At 40.3% G+C, this 18,925-nt stretch overlaps 1 protein-coding gene across 2 annotated transcripts; it reads right to left on the bottom strand.

Annotated features, from left to right (window-relative positions):
- Positions 1-375: 375 nt before the first annotated feature.
- LOC144643801 (uncharacterized) lies at positions 376-17,525 on the bottom strand. Of its 2 annotated transcripts, none has more exons than XM_078503154.1 (5): positions 17,450-17,525; positions 8,411-8,596; positions 2,806-2,962; positions 1,232-1,267; positions 376-742 (listed from the first exon to the last, which is right to left on the bottom strand). In XM_078503154.1, exons 2-5 carry the CDS (start codon positions 8,579-8,581, stop codon positions 483-485), a joined length of 624 nt encoding a protein of 207 aa, XP_078359280.1. In that variant the 5' UTR covers positions 8,582-8,596; positions 17,450-17,525; the 3' UTR covers positions 376-482. The 2 variants fall into 2 exon arrangements, with proteins under 2 accessions (XP_078359280.1, XP_078359279.1); XM_078503153.1 differs by having other exon boundaries at positions 8,411-8,611; positions 17,463-17,515.
- Positions 17,526-18,925: the final 1,400 nt, after the last annotated feature.

Genomic DNA, 18,925 nt, shown 5'->3' with positions numbered 1-18,925 from the left:
ATTCACCAACTTGATAACGGTTTCGAAACAGCTCTCTTACCCAGTATCTCTTGCGCTATTTTTGTTGTCTCTAGCGTCTTTGCCGTAGGTAAAAATGGAGAAGGAAACGCTTGTCACCAGCGGGTGGCATTACGTTGGCGGCAAGCAAATCAAATTACCCCCGATCTCCTTGCTTTTTGGCGCCAAAATTCAGAATGGCGGGTATTTATGTACAATATAAAAAAGAAACGCTTTTATTACTTTTTACGCGTTAGTGGAAATTGTAAATGTACGTTTTTAACGCACATTTTACTTGCGTAAATACTTACGCAAAAGTGAAAATCCATCTTAAGTGAGCGGAACACATGTAAATAATGTAAGAATCAGGATTGACACTTTATTCCCTGATAAATTCCCAACTTTTATTAAAGGTTTTAAATCAATAGTTCCATTACATGCACAATGTGAATCTGTTCAAAAACTCCACACAAAAAACTACTCGCTTACAGTTCTGCCTTACACAAAGTTTGCATGTGGCTCTGCATTATCTCGACAACTCTGTGAGCCGCGCCTTCAACCATGCTCGCGTACTCCTGGATAATCTTAGCATTGCAATTGATGCTTTTGCTGTATAAGTCGTAACACTTGTTGAGTTTCTCAGCATCTTTACACATCTGTCCATGGTCTTTTACCAGTAAAGTTACGTAGTAACGCACACAGTTCTTGTGAACTGTCAAAGCACAAGCGTCAACAGTGTCGTACTCTGTCAAAGAAATCGGCACATTATATTATTTATAATTGTTTCTAAATTGTTTGTTTATTTGGCGAATTTCAAGGTTTGTATATCGTTTAATTGCCGCATATCATGGTTTAGACAAGAAAAAATACTTTCTTCAATACTCGGTGGTGATCTTACAAACTCCTAAACTGTTTGACCTTCTCGTACGAAAGAAGCGGCAATCACCTGAAAAACATAGAAAGCGGATCGAGTAGCCCAGGTTCGCGCTCTGGTTATTGTGTTGTTCTTGGACAAGACACTCTCACAATGCCTTCCTTCACACAAAAGAAATTGGTAGTTACGAACTGATAGGGGAAACCTGGCAAAATTCTGAGGGTTAACTTAGTTACAGCTGAGATCTTATATACAAATGCAAGGCGTTTGAATTCCATTTAAAGATCATAATGCAGAAATTCGTTCCTCTTTCTTTCTGTAGTAAATACCCAAAATTGAATAATAAACCGCCTATCTTACCAACATCGTCCAGGAAACGATGAGTTTTTCCGACATCTGTTGGAAAGAAATAGATAGTTTCTAATAAGAAAAACACTAGCTAGCTTTAAAAAATCAGACAGCAACTACTTTCATCCCGAACGGAACGACTGTTTTTCGTGGCCGTTAACAAAACCAGGATCGTACCGGACTAACAAACCTGGACCGGACGGGATCCAACTGACAAAACCCGGATCGGATCCAAAAAAAGTCGTAAATTCCCGCCAAAATAGTCACGTAAAACTTTTATTAAAAAAATATATATGTCAGTATATCGTTCACAGATCCTCTGTATACCAGCAGCATTTTCGTTCGCGGTCCCATGCTTCATAAGTTTTAATAGTTTCTTTATGGACCGTTGATCTTTTCGGATCCGATATGCTTTCTATATTTTTAACATGATTTGACCATGTATACATTGCAGGAGAATTTTGTTTATCCACATTTTCCTTATAGCGAGATCGGCATGATAATTTAATATCAAATTTTCTGCATATTGCTCAATTGGCACGCGCTGTGACATTGTCCAGTTGGCAGACATATTTTATTGTGAGCACATCTGAGGTCATCACCATCTGATATTTAGTAGACAACTGGCCTTCGAGCGGGTTGTTCTACTCTTTAGCTGCTACACTGTACTGACGAGACCCAATTAACTAGGTCGAAACAGCTGTCCACGGTTTCATTTTGGCTTTCCGTTTGTGCTCTATCGAGCCGATGTCACTTTAAGTGTTCTACGTAGTATCAGCCTTCTTTATTTCATTTTTATTTCCATTTTTCTTTTTTCATATGCCCGCTTTCTCGATTTTTCCCTATCGATGTAGAGAAGATAAAAGTAGGGTAAGGTTACCAAGATAGAGCTGACAAAAAAGAAACTTTTAAAGCACACAGCGAACATGCAATTACTTTCTTTTGCGCCACCTTCGATTAGAGGTATCGTATGACTATTTGACGGGAATTTCCGGAGATCCTTTTTTAGATCCAATCCGGATTTTATCAGTCGGATCCCGTCCGGTTTCGGCTTAGTTTGGTCCTGGTTTTGTGAATCCGATCCGATCCTGGTTTTGTTAACGGCCGTTTCCTTCGTACATTTTAACATGCCCCGACAGGAAAATGAACGTCGCAAGCTTAATTAAATCAGTTGATTCTTTCTTAAAATAAAGATCCTATTTTATTTTTTAACATTTTTACATCCTTTTTTGTAAACATGAAATATGACATTCAAGTAACGTGGTCCATAACAATTGCATCGAAGACTGAAAATTGACAAATTTTTGATCATGAAAGAAAAGTAAATTCAGGGGCAATTTATATATGTTGTGATTACTAGTGACATAAAAAAAGATAATAAAACAATTTCCTGACCACACCCCTCCCCCTCCCCCCCCCCTCCCCCAAAAAACCCTCAACACCACGTAATAGTTGTAATTAAAATAGCGACGCTTTAAGTGAAATACGGACGAGGTTATCAATTTCCGGAAGAAAATTAAGCCATGTAAACCATCAGCTGTTTATCCAAACCATATACACGTCATGAAAGATTCAATCGAACAAACCTGATTCTTGCACAATGCTCTTAAGTGCAGTGTAGTCGACGTCCTTACAGGTTCCTAAGATCTTATCCATCATTGCCATTTGTACTATCCAGTAACGGAACTTTTCAATGAGTTCACCACGACATTTGGGCTCACCGGTAAAACAGGTCATAAGTTTCTGCAAGAATAAGTTGAAAAGAAAACAATCCTGCTAAAGCAACGATATGAAAGACAAAAGCGTAAATCATGCATAATCATAGGCCTCTGCATAGACTGTTCACAGCCCTCTATTTTTTCGTGTTTTTTCGATCGATGAGCGCGCGGTGAGAACGGCGAGAGAACTGGACGCCAGCGAAAACGGAAGAAGCAAGGGGGTGGGGGGCCGGGAGCTCGCGCTTCGCGCTCGCTCACTCGCTTTGCTTGCTCGTTCGCTTTGTTTGCGTTGAAAAATCGAGAGGCTGTGGACAGTCTAACCTCTGCATAAATGACACCCAAATTTGCATAACCATACTTTGTAATCCTAACCTCATGATCACAATTTATTGACCATCAGAAATTAATTTCATTTAATCAATAACTCTTGTTTGAGCTTTGAATTTTGTCCAGTAATCTACCTCATGTGATCTTTTCACGTGAGTACCCCAGGAAACCCATCATCGACCAATAGCATCGGGCCTTTTGTAAAGAGCATATTCAATGCTCATATTGTCTTTGTTCAGTTTCAACACGAGCAACATTGAAGTCAATTCTCTCCAATGGAGCGTTTCCGTCAGCTAGCCCCTCAGTCCAATGCAGCTCCAGAACCCATACCTGCCCACCTGCACAGTCTTTGAATAGGGAAGCTAAGTATTACCTGGGAATGGCGCTTTCTCATAAAACAAAGAAAGCATATAGTTCCGGTGTGCGACAATTTTATGCCTTTTGCTCACAAATGAGAGTTTCTCCCAAGTTCCCCCTCGATGAGGATATCTTAATAAACTTTTCGGTGTGCATGGCCCGTTCAGTACATATGGGTTATTGGCTAAGCGTGAGGTCAAGATGGCGGGATATTGGCCAAGTTCTTTTTTTTGCGTGTTTATGGACCGAGACGAAGTCGAGGTCCATAAACACGCAAAACAAGAACGAGGCCAATATCCCGCCATCTTGAACGAACAAGCTTGGTCAATAAAGGATTTTTTATATGACCCGAAGAAGCGAAAGACTGTAAATGTTTTTGTTTATTGAAACCACTGAAAAAAGAAGCCCTTTACATGCGAAATCAATGACGCGTACAACTTTATCCTGATTGGGCCAAGCAGAAAATCAAATCATTTCGTTGGCTTACACGTTTGAAGAGTGGCTGTCAAATACTTGAATGGATCGAGTCGAATTGTCGAAGTCAAAAGCACGATGCGACTAACAGGAAAATTTGACTCCTTTCTAGAACTCAGAGTCTTAAAAAGTGCTTTAATTTACAAAATCAAGTTTCTGTTGCCTCAAACAAATGACAGTTTGCCGAGAGTTTAATCCATCTGGCCGCCGTTTTCGATCCTTTAACGCTTTGCAGTGCTGGATTCTGGCGCATCTGTGGTGTGCACTGCCTGCCCTGACACAAGTTGAATGTTGAAAGTGCAGTTGTTAAAACTGCCAATTGTGGCACCAGAAAAGAAACCGGATCCCATCTGGATTGGATTAAAACTGTTGGATTCCACACTGGTAACAGACTAGTACTCAGTAGGATGGGTTGTGGTTTCTGTGCGAGACAAAGCTGTAGCCTGGTTGCCGTTCGAGCTGCTTAGCGCATGGGACATTCGCCGTTGATGATCAAACGAGGCGGATTTATAGGCGTCGAGACTTTTTAGACTCCGATGGCCACTTAGCTGTGCTACATAGTTTTCAGATACATCGGCATCTAGGAGACGTGAGATGCATGTTTTCCGCACGGAATGGTTGGTCACTCTGCCTTGCAGGCCAGCATTTTTCGCAGCAGTGGAAAGAAATTTTCCAATCTCGTTGTGGCCGAGGGGAGCACGCATAAACCACACGTTGTCGCCTGGTTTTCGTTGGTGTTTAATTGCTAAATAAAACGGAGAATCTGGTCGATTCATCTCTTCTGGGCGACGCTTGGCGAACTCTTTGTACAATTTTACAGGGCAGCGCTCATTTCCAGTGGCTTGAGCAGTGGGATGAAACGCACGAACACTGTGTGACTTGTCTTGGCCTTGTCGCGTCTTAGACCCTCGCTCGTACTTCAACACCAGGATTTCATTTTCTGTTTCAGGATCTTTTTCCAAAGCGACATGTCCCCACTTCAACCGACGGCTTTCATCACGAGCTCGGAAGCCGAAATGAAGAGCAAGAACCCACCAAACAGTTCGCTGCAAAGCAGTCGGATTTGAGTCGCCAAATTCGCCGCAAGCAAAAAGCCTGTCTTCGTCTGCCTCCGTGAGCTCCCTGGCCGCTAGCGGTCTGTTTCCTTTTCCGTGTTCTACAACGAGTTGGCGGCGTTTAGAACTTAGAACTTCACGAGAGAGCTTGAACTTTTCTCCGTCAATGATGTTACTGCTTGACCCACTCTCGTTCAACGAGCGTTGGAGACTTTGCTGGAAAGATGTTAAGGTGCCTGGCTCGTACTCTGTTCTGTCTACTTTCTTGACATGTTTGAAAAACTTGTATAACAACAAGTTCAGTTCTTCCTCAGGTATGTCTTTTGCTTCTCTGCTCTCATTTTCCTCCAAACAAAACCGCTTTCATGTCTTCACGTCAGTTTGCGTTTTCAACTTTGTGTTGACAGGTTTTTGTTGCAAAATAAATTCACAAAACTCGTTAACAATGTTGTTTTCTTTGTTTTCATTCACTTCGTGACCTTTTTCTTCGCTTTCGGACTCCATGTCGTTGTTGTTGTTGTCCAGAAACTAGTTCGCTTCGTGAAAACTTGTTACGAAAAACTTTTTCGACCGGCGAAGAAATTTTTTTCGCGGGAACGCAGCGGGCGCGATCCCGAGCGGTCAAGATGGCTCCATCTTGACCGCTCGGGTAGCCAATCAGAGCGCGTGATTTGCTTCATCTTGACCGCTCACAGAGATAGTCATATAATAAAACATAGTACTATAAATAATTATTTATCTGCAGTAAAACACCACCACCACTCTAGCAATGGTCATGAATTGAACCTTTCCAAATTTTTTCGCCTGCAGCTTGTTCTTCGGGCAATCAAACGATCCCAGGGTGTGCATTCTAGAGTTCGCAGACCAATCACATTGGGCTTATTAAATTTATTTTATCAACTTCTCAATGTCAAATATACTGACAACAGGGATTCCCTCATGATTTGGGCAGCTATGACTCTGGCCTTCTTCGGTTTCCTTCGTATTGGTGAACTTACATGTAACTCTAATTTTGATCCAAAATGCCATCTTACTTTTTCGAATGTGACCTTTATGCCCCCCTCTTCCCCCAAGTAGATGCTGGTTCGTTTAAAGGTTTCAAAGACAGACCCCTTTAGAACAAGGCAGTCTATAGTAATTGGGAGAACTATTTGCTAATACTGGGCCCCTTTTCTCCTATGAATCTGGCTCCTTTCTTACTCAGGAAAACCGTACAAAAGAAACAAGGCTCCTTCTTTCTAAGGGGGGGCTGGATTCCAAAGAATACGCTGGGCATAGCTTTAGAATAGGTGCAGCCACCACAGCTGTTTCAGCCAATTTGCCCCCATGGCTTATTAAGGTTCTGGGTAGATGGTCTTCAGACTGTTTCGAGAGATATATCAAAACCCCGCTCTCAGTTCTGGCACAAGTTTCCCAAACACTATTGGACTCTTTGTAATTTCTTTTGGACCTTATTACTTTTGTTTATTCTACTGTTGTGGCTCGTCAATGGGGGAATGCATTGCATTTTGTGGGGATAAAGTGCTCCTCTTGTCACACTTTTGCCCCCCATAGACTCGATATTTTTGGAGGCCAAACTCCCTTTATTCTGTACTCCCTGGATTTAGGTTAGTGGAAGCCCAACTCCCTCCAATCAGAGATGAGGCCCAACTCCCTCTTCTCTACCCAGGAATGCTCACTGTCGGCCCTGAGAGGTGGCCCTACTCCCTCCTCTCTATCCAGCGTGTGCCTCTCCCTGGGCTGTAAGTTTTGTTAGCTTGACACTCCAGGAGTACAAGGGGCTGACATATTTTTGGTGGAGCACTTTGTCACCCACTTCCCCATTTTCAGCCACACTTAGTTGTTGTTGTTGTTGTTTTGTTATAGCTATGCAATAATCACCCCCTTTGGGCCCTGACATTGATAAGCAGATTTCATTACCTCTAACCCTGGCGAACCGTGAACTGCTGGCCATTAAATGAAGTATGTGACCTCTTGTTAACTTCCCCCAGCCTTACCATAGGAGTTATGCGGTGACCAGCTAGGAGAATTTGCTTGCTGATATTCAGGGTTTAAAGGGTTGATATAAGAAAATTACCTCCAAGTGTAACTTCTCCCAACCATATCAAAAGAAAGGTATGGGACCAGTTAGGAGAATTTGTTTGTTAATATTTTGGCCTGATTTTATATTCATTCCAAAACATGAGGAAGTTGATTAATGGGTGTTTATAGACAGTGGATTTTGTATGAAAATGTGAGGCTTAGGGTATAACTGTATATCAGTGCGGACGCCATTTATGCAAAGAGTCTATCAGTGAAAACTGACGTTTCTATCTCTTCTAGGTTAATATATTCAAATTGAAATATACTAATAAATATTTCTAGTATTTGCTAGAATAACAACTATTCACACGAAGAGTCGAGGTTTTTAATAAGTTTAAATTGTTTAGGTCGACCAGGAAAAAGCAAAGAATGTAAATCGAAAACAAAAACTAAGTAATGCAGTTTTTACACACATGATGCAACCTATTTTGTTTCCTTGAATCGATGTACATTGTCGGTGCGTACCTTCAGAGACTGATCGAGATGAAGCACCCATTCGTCATGAGCGTGGGACAAAGAAAAGTTCTCAGTCCCCGACAGAATTCAAACCTATAACCTCCCAGATTCCGGTGATAACCATTTAGCTAAGAAGACTCTTGGTGGGCTAGGCCATGTCAGCAATGTAGAAAGCATCAAAGGTGTAATAAGTAATTATAGACAGTAAATTTTAAGCTTGGTAAATAAGTAATAAATATGAAAAGTTTATTTGTCATGTGCAGATACCGATTGGACCCTCAAACCATTGAGCTATGGAGTGACTCTTGAAAAGCTACGCGTTTTACTAGGCTTTTCTGTAATACTCGTCCTGCATTCTGTTTGGATCAGCAATGTCGAAAGCATTAGACGAGAAATAAATGATGAAAGATGGTAAATTTAAAGTGTACATTCGTCCCAAACGTGAGACAAAGAAAAATTCCGAGATCAAGTTTTGACGCCAAACGTGTTTTCTCGATCAGGCCTCCTAGCATATTTTTAGATATTCATGCGAATGTAAAGTAAATTGAAATATATTGAATGATTATTCCATGTCGATCTGTTCCTTACAATTTACAAGATTTGTATGTCTAGCCAAGCACCGATACTTGAAATATAGGGGCAGCTCCACCACAACGTGGAAGAAATACCTGGACAATTAATGCTTTTCTTCATTAAACATCCGCGCTTATTTCTCTTCATACCTGTATTCTATAGCAGTGGTCTCCTACGCTTTCGGAAGTAGCGCGTAGATCTTCTCCGTAAGCTTTCATACAACGATTCATCAATATAGTCTGGCATGAATCCCCAATTGCAGATGCCAAAACAACTGACGTGAAGAGCAGACTGAACGCCGTCGAACAAAATTTACCCATTTCTGTATTGACAAACTTCACTGTACTGGCCTGGGAAAGCAGGGAAAAAAGAACTAGAAAATTACCTTCAGAGTATGGACAAATTATATTTAAACTAAGGTGCTACGTAATATTTCAAAAAACGAGTGCTCGTGTTTCATCGGGATTTCCAAAGAGGAAAAAACTGATGATAATTGTTTGTGAGTAATGGAAACCCCGATAAAACACGAGCACGAGTTTTTGAAATAGCTTCTCAATCGACGCCTAATTGCAAATGTACAAAAGATATTATTCAAGAAAGCTTAATTTTTTATTTCTTTTGTTTAATGAGCGTATAAATTACAATCGGGACCTCATTGCAAACAAAGAATATTATTCACATCAACATTTTAGTTGTTGCAATCTTTTATATAATTAGCGCATAGTTTGTGATGTTTATGTAAGATCCGTGTTTTTCACAACTAAGCTTGTTTACGTCAAGCCGCCACAATTTGCATGCAGTGGCGTCCTGCTAGATTTGAATCGTGGAAGGATTAGCTGAGGATGAATCTTGCCGGTTTCGGCCGCCCAAAAGTGTGCAATAAGAATCCTTGCTTGCACAGTCCAAGCGTAGAAGTACCCAGTACAAAGACAAGTGAGCCGTTGAGGTTTTGAGTACTTGCCAAACAGCGGGCGAGCAAAAATTCCCTTTACTTGACCCGGGAAGTGTGTTCAAGGATTATGATGTTCACTGCGTGCAAAGTCTTAAAGAGAAATTGGAGGACCTGGATAATCTGTCTTTAAAGTATTGGCTCACAAAACTTGTCCAAAACTCGGTTGTGAATAAGAACGGTGGTCGCTACGAGATATTCAGGAACGTTTTTGAATTGCATTGTAAAGGTAATTTTAGAGTGATTCTAAAGAGAAGGTCGTCTATTCAGTCGGTGTTTGTGCCATTAATATTTAAATTAGGATAACCCTGCATCACGAGGGTATGACGTTTTATCAAACTCTAGAGTTTGATATTTCATCAAAGGCGTTTGTCCAGTGTTTCATCGGGGTTTCAAACCACACGCACCTGACCAAATTGGCGTATCCTGATTGGCTTGTAAATTTATGAATTACTTATGAGCTTGAGAAGTTATTTTGCTATGCGGGAACTATCAGGATGTAATGGTTGTTCATTGTAAATTAAATGTTTCCCGGTCCAAACACTCAAAAAATTAATAATAAAAAAAAAGTTTTCCTATTTTGCGCAAAAATCTTTCAAACAAATTTTTAATCTATTTTGCATAAATTTTTAATCAGAGCCAATTTCTAATTTCTAAAGTCTTGAGGTGAAATCATACGGGCAGATTATGACAATAACGCCATTGAAACATCAGAGATTTTTAAGATTTCTGAAGATATTTTTTCAGATCTTAAAATAAAAAAATGATTTAAATTCAATGGCTTTAAGATCGTCAGAATTCTTTTATTTTGGTATTTTAGATCAATATAGGTCGTTTAAGTGACAGTCCGTGTAAGGATCAACCGCTCAATTTGGATGAAAAGTTGGATTTCCTTCAAGATTTCTCCACTAAACAAGGTTGATATAAGGTAGTAGAAAAAACATTTCTTGGGTTCTCGTTCTTGATAATACTTGAGATTTTGAGGCTAAAGTCATCGATACCCGAAACCCACAAAACGGGCCTTTCAGCAAGCCGAAATTAGCCCAATTTTAAATGCTTGGTGCCAAGCGTATATTTAACGGACGAATACAAGAATAACACCAGTAATAGATATACCATAGTACTTGATACAAGTGGTAAAACCAAATTAAATCATTTCAAAGTTTTAAAATGATAGTCATTTAGACAAGGCAATGTCCACGCCATTTGCAAGTAGCGGAAATCAAAATTTCTTAAAATTCTGACTTACTCCGAGAAAGTCTTCTATTTTTCTGAAAGGTATAAAGATAGTTCTTTAAAACCATGAAATAATATTTAGTGGCACCCGAGAATTTGAGGAGATATAAACGGAGAAAAGTTCAAGAAATCCGGCAAACAGTCGAACTCAAATGTCTCTAGCACAATTCCAAATTTTATCAATTTCGGCTTCGGTTAACTTATCCACAAACGTAAATAACCTGTTATCATAAATAAAAGAATATTTCAAGTCTCACCTTAAAATTCCCACCGCTTTTCTTTTACAGAATCATTTCCATGGCATTACTTTTGAGATTATTTGCACTTTTTCGGCCACGCTGCACTTGTTATGTCCGGAAGAGTTCGAACTCCTCTTGCTTGGATTGCTGCCATACTCTGCATAAATACTGAATGTTTCCGAAGTGCTCCGTGGAACAAGTGAAGGTAATCGTCTCAAAATTTTGCTGGTTGACGAATACAACAACAGCATCAAAAGGAAGGAAGAAAATCGTGGAAGTTTGTTTTGAAAAACCAGCCGCCATATTGGTTTCAAAGTACTACTGCTGACCGCATCAACAAATTGTGCTGAGCAAATCAATGGCAAAAAGTGAATAAATAGGATAATCGATGAAGTAATCGATAAAAAATGCTTTTACAGTGTGGGCCAAATAGAGGTAAAGATGTTTTTTCAAAAATAATTCTTAAGCAAATGTCTCTAGGACGAGCACCAGACGAGAGGACGGCTGACATTTCCAACTATTGTCACGCGAGAATGTGACTGAGATAAACCTTATTCGCGCCCTTGGTATTCCCTGTTCTCGAAGGGAGTATGGGAAAGCAGGTACATGATATCCGATATACACATTGATTTAGGTATACCGTAATGATTCGATTTAGCGTCATCCTTCCAATAACCGCCCCCTTCTGAATGAGTTTTTGTCATGATAAGCGCCCAAATTCTAATATCATTACAGCGCCTTCAGAGTACGTATCGAACGTGGTTCAGTCTTCCTTAAATAGCTGACATACGTAATAGTGCATTACAAACAAAAAACAATTTGTTACTGAACATTACAGTTTCTGTTATCGTTAGTTATCTTTATATTTATATAAGTATTTTTTTTTAAACTCTCGGTTGTTTCTAACAAAAATTGAATAAGCGCCCTCTCCCAAACTGTCTCGTTTAAGCGCCCTCCCTTGAGTTGTCAAAAGTAAATAAGCGCCAGATCATTAAGGTAGATCTTAGTTTTTTTTTTCCCGGTGGAAGGCTCCTGTATAGAAGGGGCAGGGATTCTTGTAGAAAATTTTAAAAAGAGCCCCTAAAAGAAACTAACTTGGGTGTGGCTCAAGCTTTTCTTGACCCATGAAAGTCACCAAAAAACTAAGAATAGAATTAATATTTGTATATTTCTTTCGGTGCAGCCCGAAAAGAGATCATTTTGGCTAGAAAAAAAGTTTGGAGTTTTGCCTGGAACTCCCAAAGCGAGACCAAAAATCTGAAATTTACATCCCTAAACGAGACGAGGAACATCCCTGCCCCATTTTATGCAAGTCCTCCTGAAATGGACGCTCCCTAATCTGCTTATGTAGACAAACACAACAAAGTAAAAAAAGTAGAGTGACTTATGCCATAAGCCTACGAAAATGACGTTCACTCTAATGAAGTGTTACATAGATTTACACCCACAATGCGCATGTCATATCATATCATCGTATTCCATAAGCTCTCCAAACGCGTATGCCTTTGTCATCGTATGTGAAGTTATGGAGTTTACTTAAGCCATCAATTTTGTTGACGTTAAGAGTGTTCTTTTTCTCGTCGATGGCACATACGAAAGCAGTAACTCCACGGACTGGACGCTCGAATAGTGCAGTGCGCATGTCTACAGCACAGTTAATATTATGGCCTTCATCGCAGTAGCAACGAATTGAGCTCTTCATGGGGCACAAAATTCGGTCGCATACATCCTTGCCATAGGCAGGCTCGGAGTAGTCGTAACTTTTCACTTGAACGCCTAGTCTTTGTCCGACATCTTTCAAAGAAGCAACGAGGGCATTGTTATGATAGCATCCTGCCTCATCCGAGCAAAGAAATACGCTGTTAATGGAGGGCCTGGATGCTAAGACATTTTCCAGAAGATTTTTAAAAATAGAGCAGACAGCGAACCAATCTTGCTGACAGCAATCAAACAGGTGGGCGTATGTTTGGACTTCCACGTTACCGGATGCTTCTTCTTTAAAAATAACCGTCGACACGTGCCAACTGATACCTCGTTTAGCATACCAGTCTGACTGCTTCTCTCTGTACTTCATCTGCAAAAATTTCATCGCCCAGTCCATCACCACCAAGACAGTGCTTTCGTTAAGATTTCTTATGACGTCGTGCTTTGCCTTGTCTTGATTCACCGATCGCAAAACATGGGCTTTCCACTGAATAATGTCCGTTCTGGCGTGTTCAAAGTCGTACAGCAAGTCCTCCTCATATTCTTTGCTGTACAGAGAAGCAAATGATTCGCAAATCTGTCGCTTAACAGCGTTCATAACATCGTTAAGGTCTTCACACATGTCGCATCTCAAGTTATGTTCATGATCACATTCCTCTTTGAAATCTTTCTCTACAGGGTCACTTAAGGCAAATTTTCGGCAGCTGCGTGGTCTTTACATGGGGAACCCTCCTCGCTGCAGTGGACTCGGTAATCTGTCTTAAGATATCGTTTTCCCTCTTGCAGTCTTCTTTTTGCGGATACGCACCACTCCCTGTCACTCCCTTTTTCTTTGAGATCGTCAACAATTCTTTCCATTGTTTGGAATCCTGCAGCACCATCGGCAGCGATATTATTCAATCCTTGAAGTGACCTTAATTGGTGAAAAATTGTATAAGTCATATGAGTAACCAACTCGAGCTCAGGATTTTTTCGAGCACCAAATTTAGGCCAGGGAAGTTGCTTTTATAGAATATATCCCAACTGGAACATGTCGCAAGTACATAGAAGTATATCAGAAGCTTAAAGCTTGTGATAAGCTTCTGGATATAGAAAATAAATATGTCGTTCTCACCTCCGTTGAGATGTCTGTCTCACATCTAAAATTTTGAATAAAGTTGACCGACTCAAAGGGTTGAAGTTTTCCTCCTCGCAGAAACTCTGGTATTGCTTGACCATGGTAGATCGTGTGACGGTCCGAATTACATTTGGCATGGGGATCTTCTCTCCGCTGTCAAGTTTTAGTATTCGGCTACCATAGGCCACATCTTGATAGAAATATGGTCGATGGGCAAACTCGAGGAAATGATCTACCTTGGCCATATCAAGGCGCACACGATGCTTCATCTCCTTTTCTGGTATGGTTCCAGGACCATGCAGTTTCGCGTGACTTCTTGCTCGCTTCACTTGATAACGGGTGATCTTTTCGTACGGCTCGTGAAGCTTCATCAATACGGGGATTGGATACCTAAATGCGCGGTCTTAGCATTTCTATAGGCTGTCATCAGCGCTTCCATTTCTGGAGAAGGCTCAATTCCACGCTGGGAGGTAAGAGCGTTGTACAACTCAGCCCCGCTTTCTGGTGCAATCATATTGCACACGAGGAGACAATCTTCTCTGGCTTTGTCAACTTACTGCGATTTTGTTTCTTGGCTGGCGTTTTCCCACGGAACGTCCCGCTGAAACGTAAGCGGATTGTGGTGTGCATTTGCCCTCTCAGCCACAAGATTCATTGTACCGTAATGATTCGATTTAGCGCCCTCCTTCCAATAAGCGCCCCCTTCCGAATAAGCGCCCCCCTTCGAATGTGTTTTTGTAAATAAGCGCCCCTATTCCAATAAGCGCTCCCATTCTTATTAGCGCCCCCATTCTTATAAGCACCCCTATTTTAATAACTGCCCCTATTGTGGATAACTGGCCCTACTGAAGTCACTGACGTCAACTAGATAAACTCCTGACCGTTCACCGTACAGTTCATGTATATATTTACTGTTAAAATGAAGAACTATTTTAAAAGTAACTAAACTTTTAACAATTTCTAGCTGTTACAGTTCCTGTTATTATAAGATACATTTGGTTGTTTCTCAAAAAATTAAATAAGCGCCCTGTCCCGAATAAGCGCCCTGTCTCGAATAAGCGCCCTCCCTTGAGGTGCCAAAAGTAAATAAGCGCCCCGGGCGCTAAATTGAATCATTACGGTAGCCGGTTGTACGTAGACAAAAGGGTATCCCCACTGAGGCTTACCTCAAATATGGAATGCAGAGTTGCAGTTTTGGTTAGAGAAAACTGTGAATCGCAACCACTTTTTTCTGTTTGTCCCACCTGTTAGCAAGTAAAAAAATAATAAAATAAATAACAAAGGTTCCTGAAAGGGTAAAATGGTAACTTGCGTTTGCCTATATTTTCACTAGGAAAATGGGATTTGGGTCAATGGGACTGGGAATCACAAGTTAAAAATGTAAATTAAACTGGTATTTGGGTGAAAGGAAAGTTCGAAAGTCGGTTTATTTCTAGCTCGTACAATCTAGGATGCAGAATTTGGAGGCGTTTTCATTACCAGAGTAGGAGCGCAAATAATATGGAGAAGCGCTAATTCTTTGGCAATGTCACGCGGAAACCGCCTGATACTTGGCCGACGACGTCGTAGGCCGAGTGGGCTAAAAACGGACGCTTTCCCGCATGTTTTAGCGGGATAATTGTTTTATTATTCAACAAATTGTAAACACATTTGAAGTAAAAAAAAAATGGTAATGCAACACTTTGCAAAACTTGGTACAAATCCTAGTAACCAAGTACGCACATAGTTAGTACCCTACGTTCATCGCAGGACATCTATATATCTAGTGAACATCTGTTATATACGGATAACTAATGACAATGACTTTTTGTCATATTTAGACATCGTGTGAGTTTGTTAAAAATAAATGTAGATAGAGGGCGTTTGCTGGAATAAAATAGTGAAAGCTAATTATTACGGGAAAGGTGTGTTTGTTATTAAGGCATCATAATCACCTTCTGGGTTCCAATCGACATCCGTTTCGTTAAATGTCTTTAGGGGTGTTGCCACTTCTTTATAAATTATGGTGTAGAAGATATAACATGTTTGATAGCCAACTTAGCCTCTTGTTTGGCATACCTGTAAAACAATTCCTTTCATAAGTGAGAATGCAGAAATTCTTTTTTTTTTCACTTACAACTGTGAAAACGGGTGTACTGTGGAGCTTTGGTAAATAAATAATTACCTGTCGGAACTTTCACTAATGGGAGACTCGTCTTCGGAAAAACTTTGCAGCCATGTCGCCTTCTCGAGCTTCTCCTTGTGTTTTTTTCGGCATGATGTACAAATTGCTAATTAAAGAGAAATAATATAATTAAATTACCTAAATAAACAAGAACTCCTTGGAACACAATGATTGCCGATGATAATTTATACAATTGTGCAATTTTAAATGTTTATAAATACTTGTCTAAAAAGGTAGTTAATTTCAATGGTACTTACGGGATCCCACTTGTATCTTCTCACCAAATAAAGTAAGAACCTCTTTGGCCGTTTTGAAATTCATCACATTTCCGTCTTCAACTTTCTTCAGCTTTCCAGAATGTTCCGGGTATTGACAGGTTCTTGGGGACTGCCAGTACCTGCCAAGATTGTTTCTGTGTTTTGGGCACACAGTCATATCTTTCACCTTACTAACCCCGAGGTCAAACAGGCCAGCCCGAGCGAGAATAACGGTTACCTCCGTCACATTCTCGCGTGACAAGTGACAATTTCGAAGGTGATTATTAATGTCATGGAGACATTCGCGGAGAGAAACGACATCTTCCTCGCCACTGTTCGTTTAGTATAACAGCAAATGAGCAATTTACCTCTTTGGACATTGTCTTCCTAACAAAATAGCTTTGGAAGCATTTTTACATCGATTATCTATATTTATTTGCTCAGCACAGTTTGTTGATGCGGTCAGCGGCAACACTTCGAAACCAATATGGCGGCCGGTTTTTCCAAACAAAGTTGACCAAACTTGCTCGATTTTCTTCCCTCCTTTTGATGCTGCTGTTGTATTCGTCAACCAGCAAAATGTTGAGACGATAACCTTCACTCGTTCCACGGACCACTACGGAAACGTTCAGTATTTATGCGGAGTATGGCAGCAATCAAAGCAAGAGGAAATCGAACTCTTCCGGACATAACAAGTAGCGTGGCCGAAAAAGTGGAAATAATCTCAAAAGAAATGCCATAGAAATGATTCCGTAAAAGAAGAGCGGTGACAATTTTAAGGTGAGACTTAAAATATTCTCCTTTTTATGATAACAGGTTATTTACGTTTGTGGATAAGTCAACCGAAGTCGAATTTGATAAAATTTAGAATTGTGCTAGTGACATTTGAGTTCGACTGTTTGCCGGATTTCTAGAACTTTTCTCTGTCTATATCTCCTCAAATTCTCGGATGCCACTAAATATTATTTCATGGTTTTAAAGAACTATCTTTATACCTTTCAGAAAAATAGAAGACTTTTTCGGAGTAAGTCAGAATTTTGAGAAATTTTGATTTTTGCTACGGTACTTCGCCCGCTACTTGCAAATGGCGCGGACATTGCCTTGTCTAAATGACTATCATTTTAAAACTTTGAAATGATTTAATTTGGTTTTACCACTTGTATCAAGTACTATGGTATATCTATTACTGGTGTTATTCTTGTATTCGTCTGTTAAATATACGCTTGGCACCAAGCATTTAAAATTGGGCTAATTTCGGCTTGCTGAAAGGCCCCTCTTGTGGGTCTCGGGTATCGATGACTTTAGCCTTAAAATCTCAAGTATTATCAAGAACGAGAACCCAAGAAATGTTTTTTCTTCTACCTTATATCAACCTTGTTTGGTGGAGAAATTTTGAAGGAAATCCAACTTTTCATCCAAATTGAGCGGTCGATCCTTACACGGACTGTCACTTAAATGTTTTACGTTTTCTATGAAAAAAAAGTTCAAAAGTTTAAAGAAGTTTATGCTAGAAATAGAAAACACATGATACCAACCTTGCCTGACCAAAACAGATATTTCTTTATAAAAATTAAAAAGCCCACTCGAAATGATGTATTAAATTCTAATCATTAAAAAATAACCTTTACAGCGCGACGCGCCTTACCGTGGCCACCCAACAAACTTTTTTGACAAGTTAGCCAATCACAGAGCGCGAAATTGTTTGAGTTGTCCCGCCTCCTTGTCAAAAGCGCGGGTTCTAATTTTAGTCCTTGACACGTGCACGAAGCGATAGAAAAAAGCTAAAGAAGGTTAAACGAGTACGGCGAAGGACGAAATGAGTGAGCTCTACAACTGGCTAAAAAGTCTTCCAGGAGAATTGCACTTGGAAAGGTGCAGCAAAGAATGCGAATCTCGTGGATTCAAAACTTTAAGCTCCCTCAAATATCTACAACAGGGGGACATTGATGCGTTCTTTCCTTCACCAGACAAATTGCTCCTGGCCGAGAAACGTATTTTGGAAAGCGAGATCAAGAATGCCGTTGGCATGGAAGGCAAGAGGGTACCGTTGAAGCCGATAGACCTTTCTCAGAAGTTTACCTCGAGCAGTTGTATAAGCACGCCCACAAACGCAAGTGTTACAAGTTTTGCAGGTTCTTCAAACAGCGCTAGCATGAGCGGACAGAATACGTGTAAAGCATTGGATAGAAAAACAACCGAGATGAAGGATACCTTACTAGTTTTGCAAGTGCAGATTACCAGTGCTTCTGGAGAATTACAGAAACTCAAAGCTCAGCAAGAAGAATTTACCACTTTATCCGCCGTTCGTGGCCGGATCTGCAATCGGTGTCATAAAATTGGTCACACCAAAACCACATGTAAACAAATGCCGTGTGAAAATACTTTCAATTGTAAGATTCGAGAGAAGCACCCCGAGATGAAGAACAAGATATCGCTCTTGCAAGCGGAACTCAAGGATCTCCAAAAGCAGGAGGAAAAGCGGAAGTGCGAGCTAGAAAGCTTTTTGACAGCGAGGAAAACATCATCTCGAGTTTTTTTGCTGTTATGCGTCCAAGATTGCGCATGCAGAACTTGCCCAAGTACGTGGATCGATTGAAGCTCGACAAAGATCTTCTTGTTCTGCAACGAGCACTGAAGAATGAAATTCAGCAGTGGCAACCAGAAGAGGGCGACTGGCAGTTACCTATGATAATTGAGCAATATTATCATGCTAAGGTCGCTCCGTATTTGCCTTCATCATCCGGATATTCTGCTAGCGGCTCACTAGTGCTGTCAGTTTTTTGGAAATGTAATTTCTCAACTGTAATGTTTGCCAACGTTGCTTTATTGTCATTCTTAATTTTATATGCCTTGTTGAGTTTTATGAAGTGAAAATTACTGTGGAATCAGTGTGAGTAGGTCCAGACAGTATTTTGAAAATTGTTGTTGTATTTTATCAGTCACCCTTGGTGATTGATCTCAAAGTGTCCACTTTGTTTACATTTAAGCAATGTTTTTA

Source organism: Oculina patagonica, chromosome 2 (genome assembly GCF_052425735.1).
Source record: "Oculina patagonica isolate OP01 chromosome 2, crgOcupat, whole genome shotgun sequence".
Classification (NCBI taxonomy): domain Eukaryota; kingdom Metazoa; phylum Cnidaria; class Anthozoa; order Scleractinia; family Oculinidae; genus Oculina; species Oculina patagonica.
The sequence above is the reverse complement of the archived record's forward strand: the minus strand, read 5'-3'. Positions and strand labels throughout refer to the sequence as shown.

Excerpts from the sequence above, each read along its gene's own strand:
- LOC144643801 (XM_078503154.1), bottom strand. The coding sequence starts at position 8,581 with ATGGGTAAATTTTGTTCGACGGCGTTCAGTCTGCTCTTCACGTCAGTT. Across the intron at positions 2,963-8,410 it reads ACCACTGCTATAGAATACAG|AAACTTATGACCTGTTTTAC; the intron begins GTATGAAGAGAA and ends TTATTCTTGCAG. Across the intron at positions 743-1,231 it reads TCGTTTCCTGGACGATGTTG|AGTACGACACTGTTGACGCT; the intron begins GTAAGATAGGCG and ends TTTCTTTGACAG.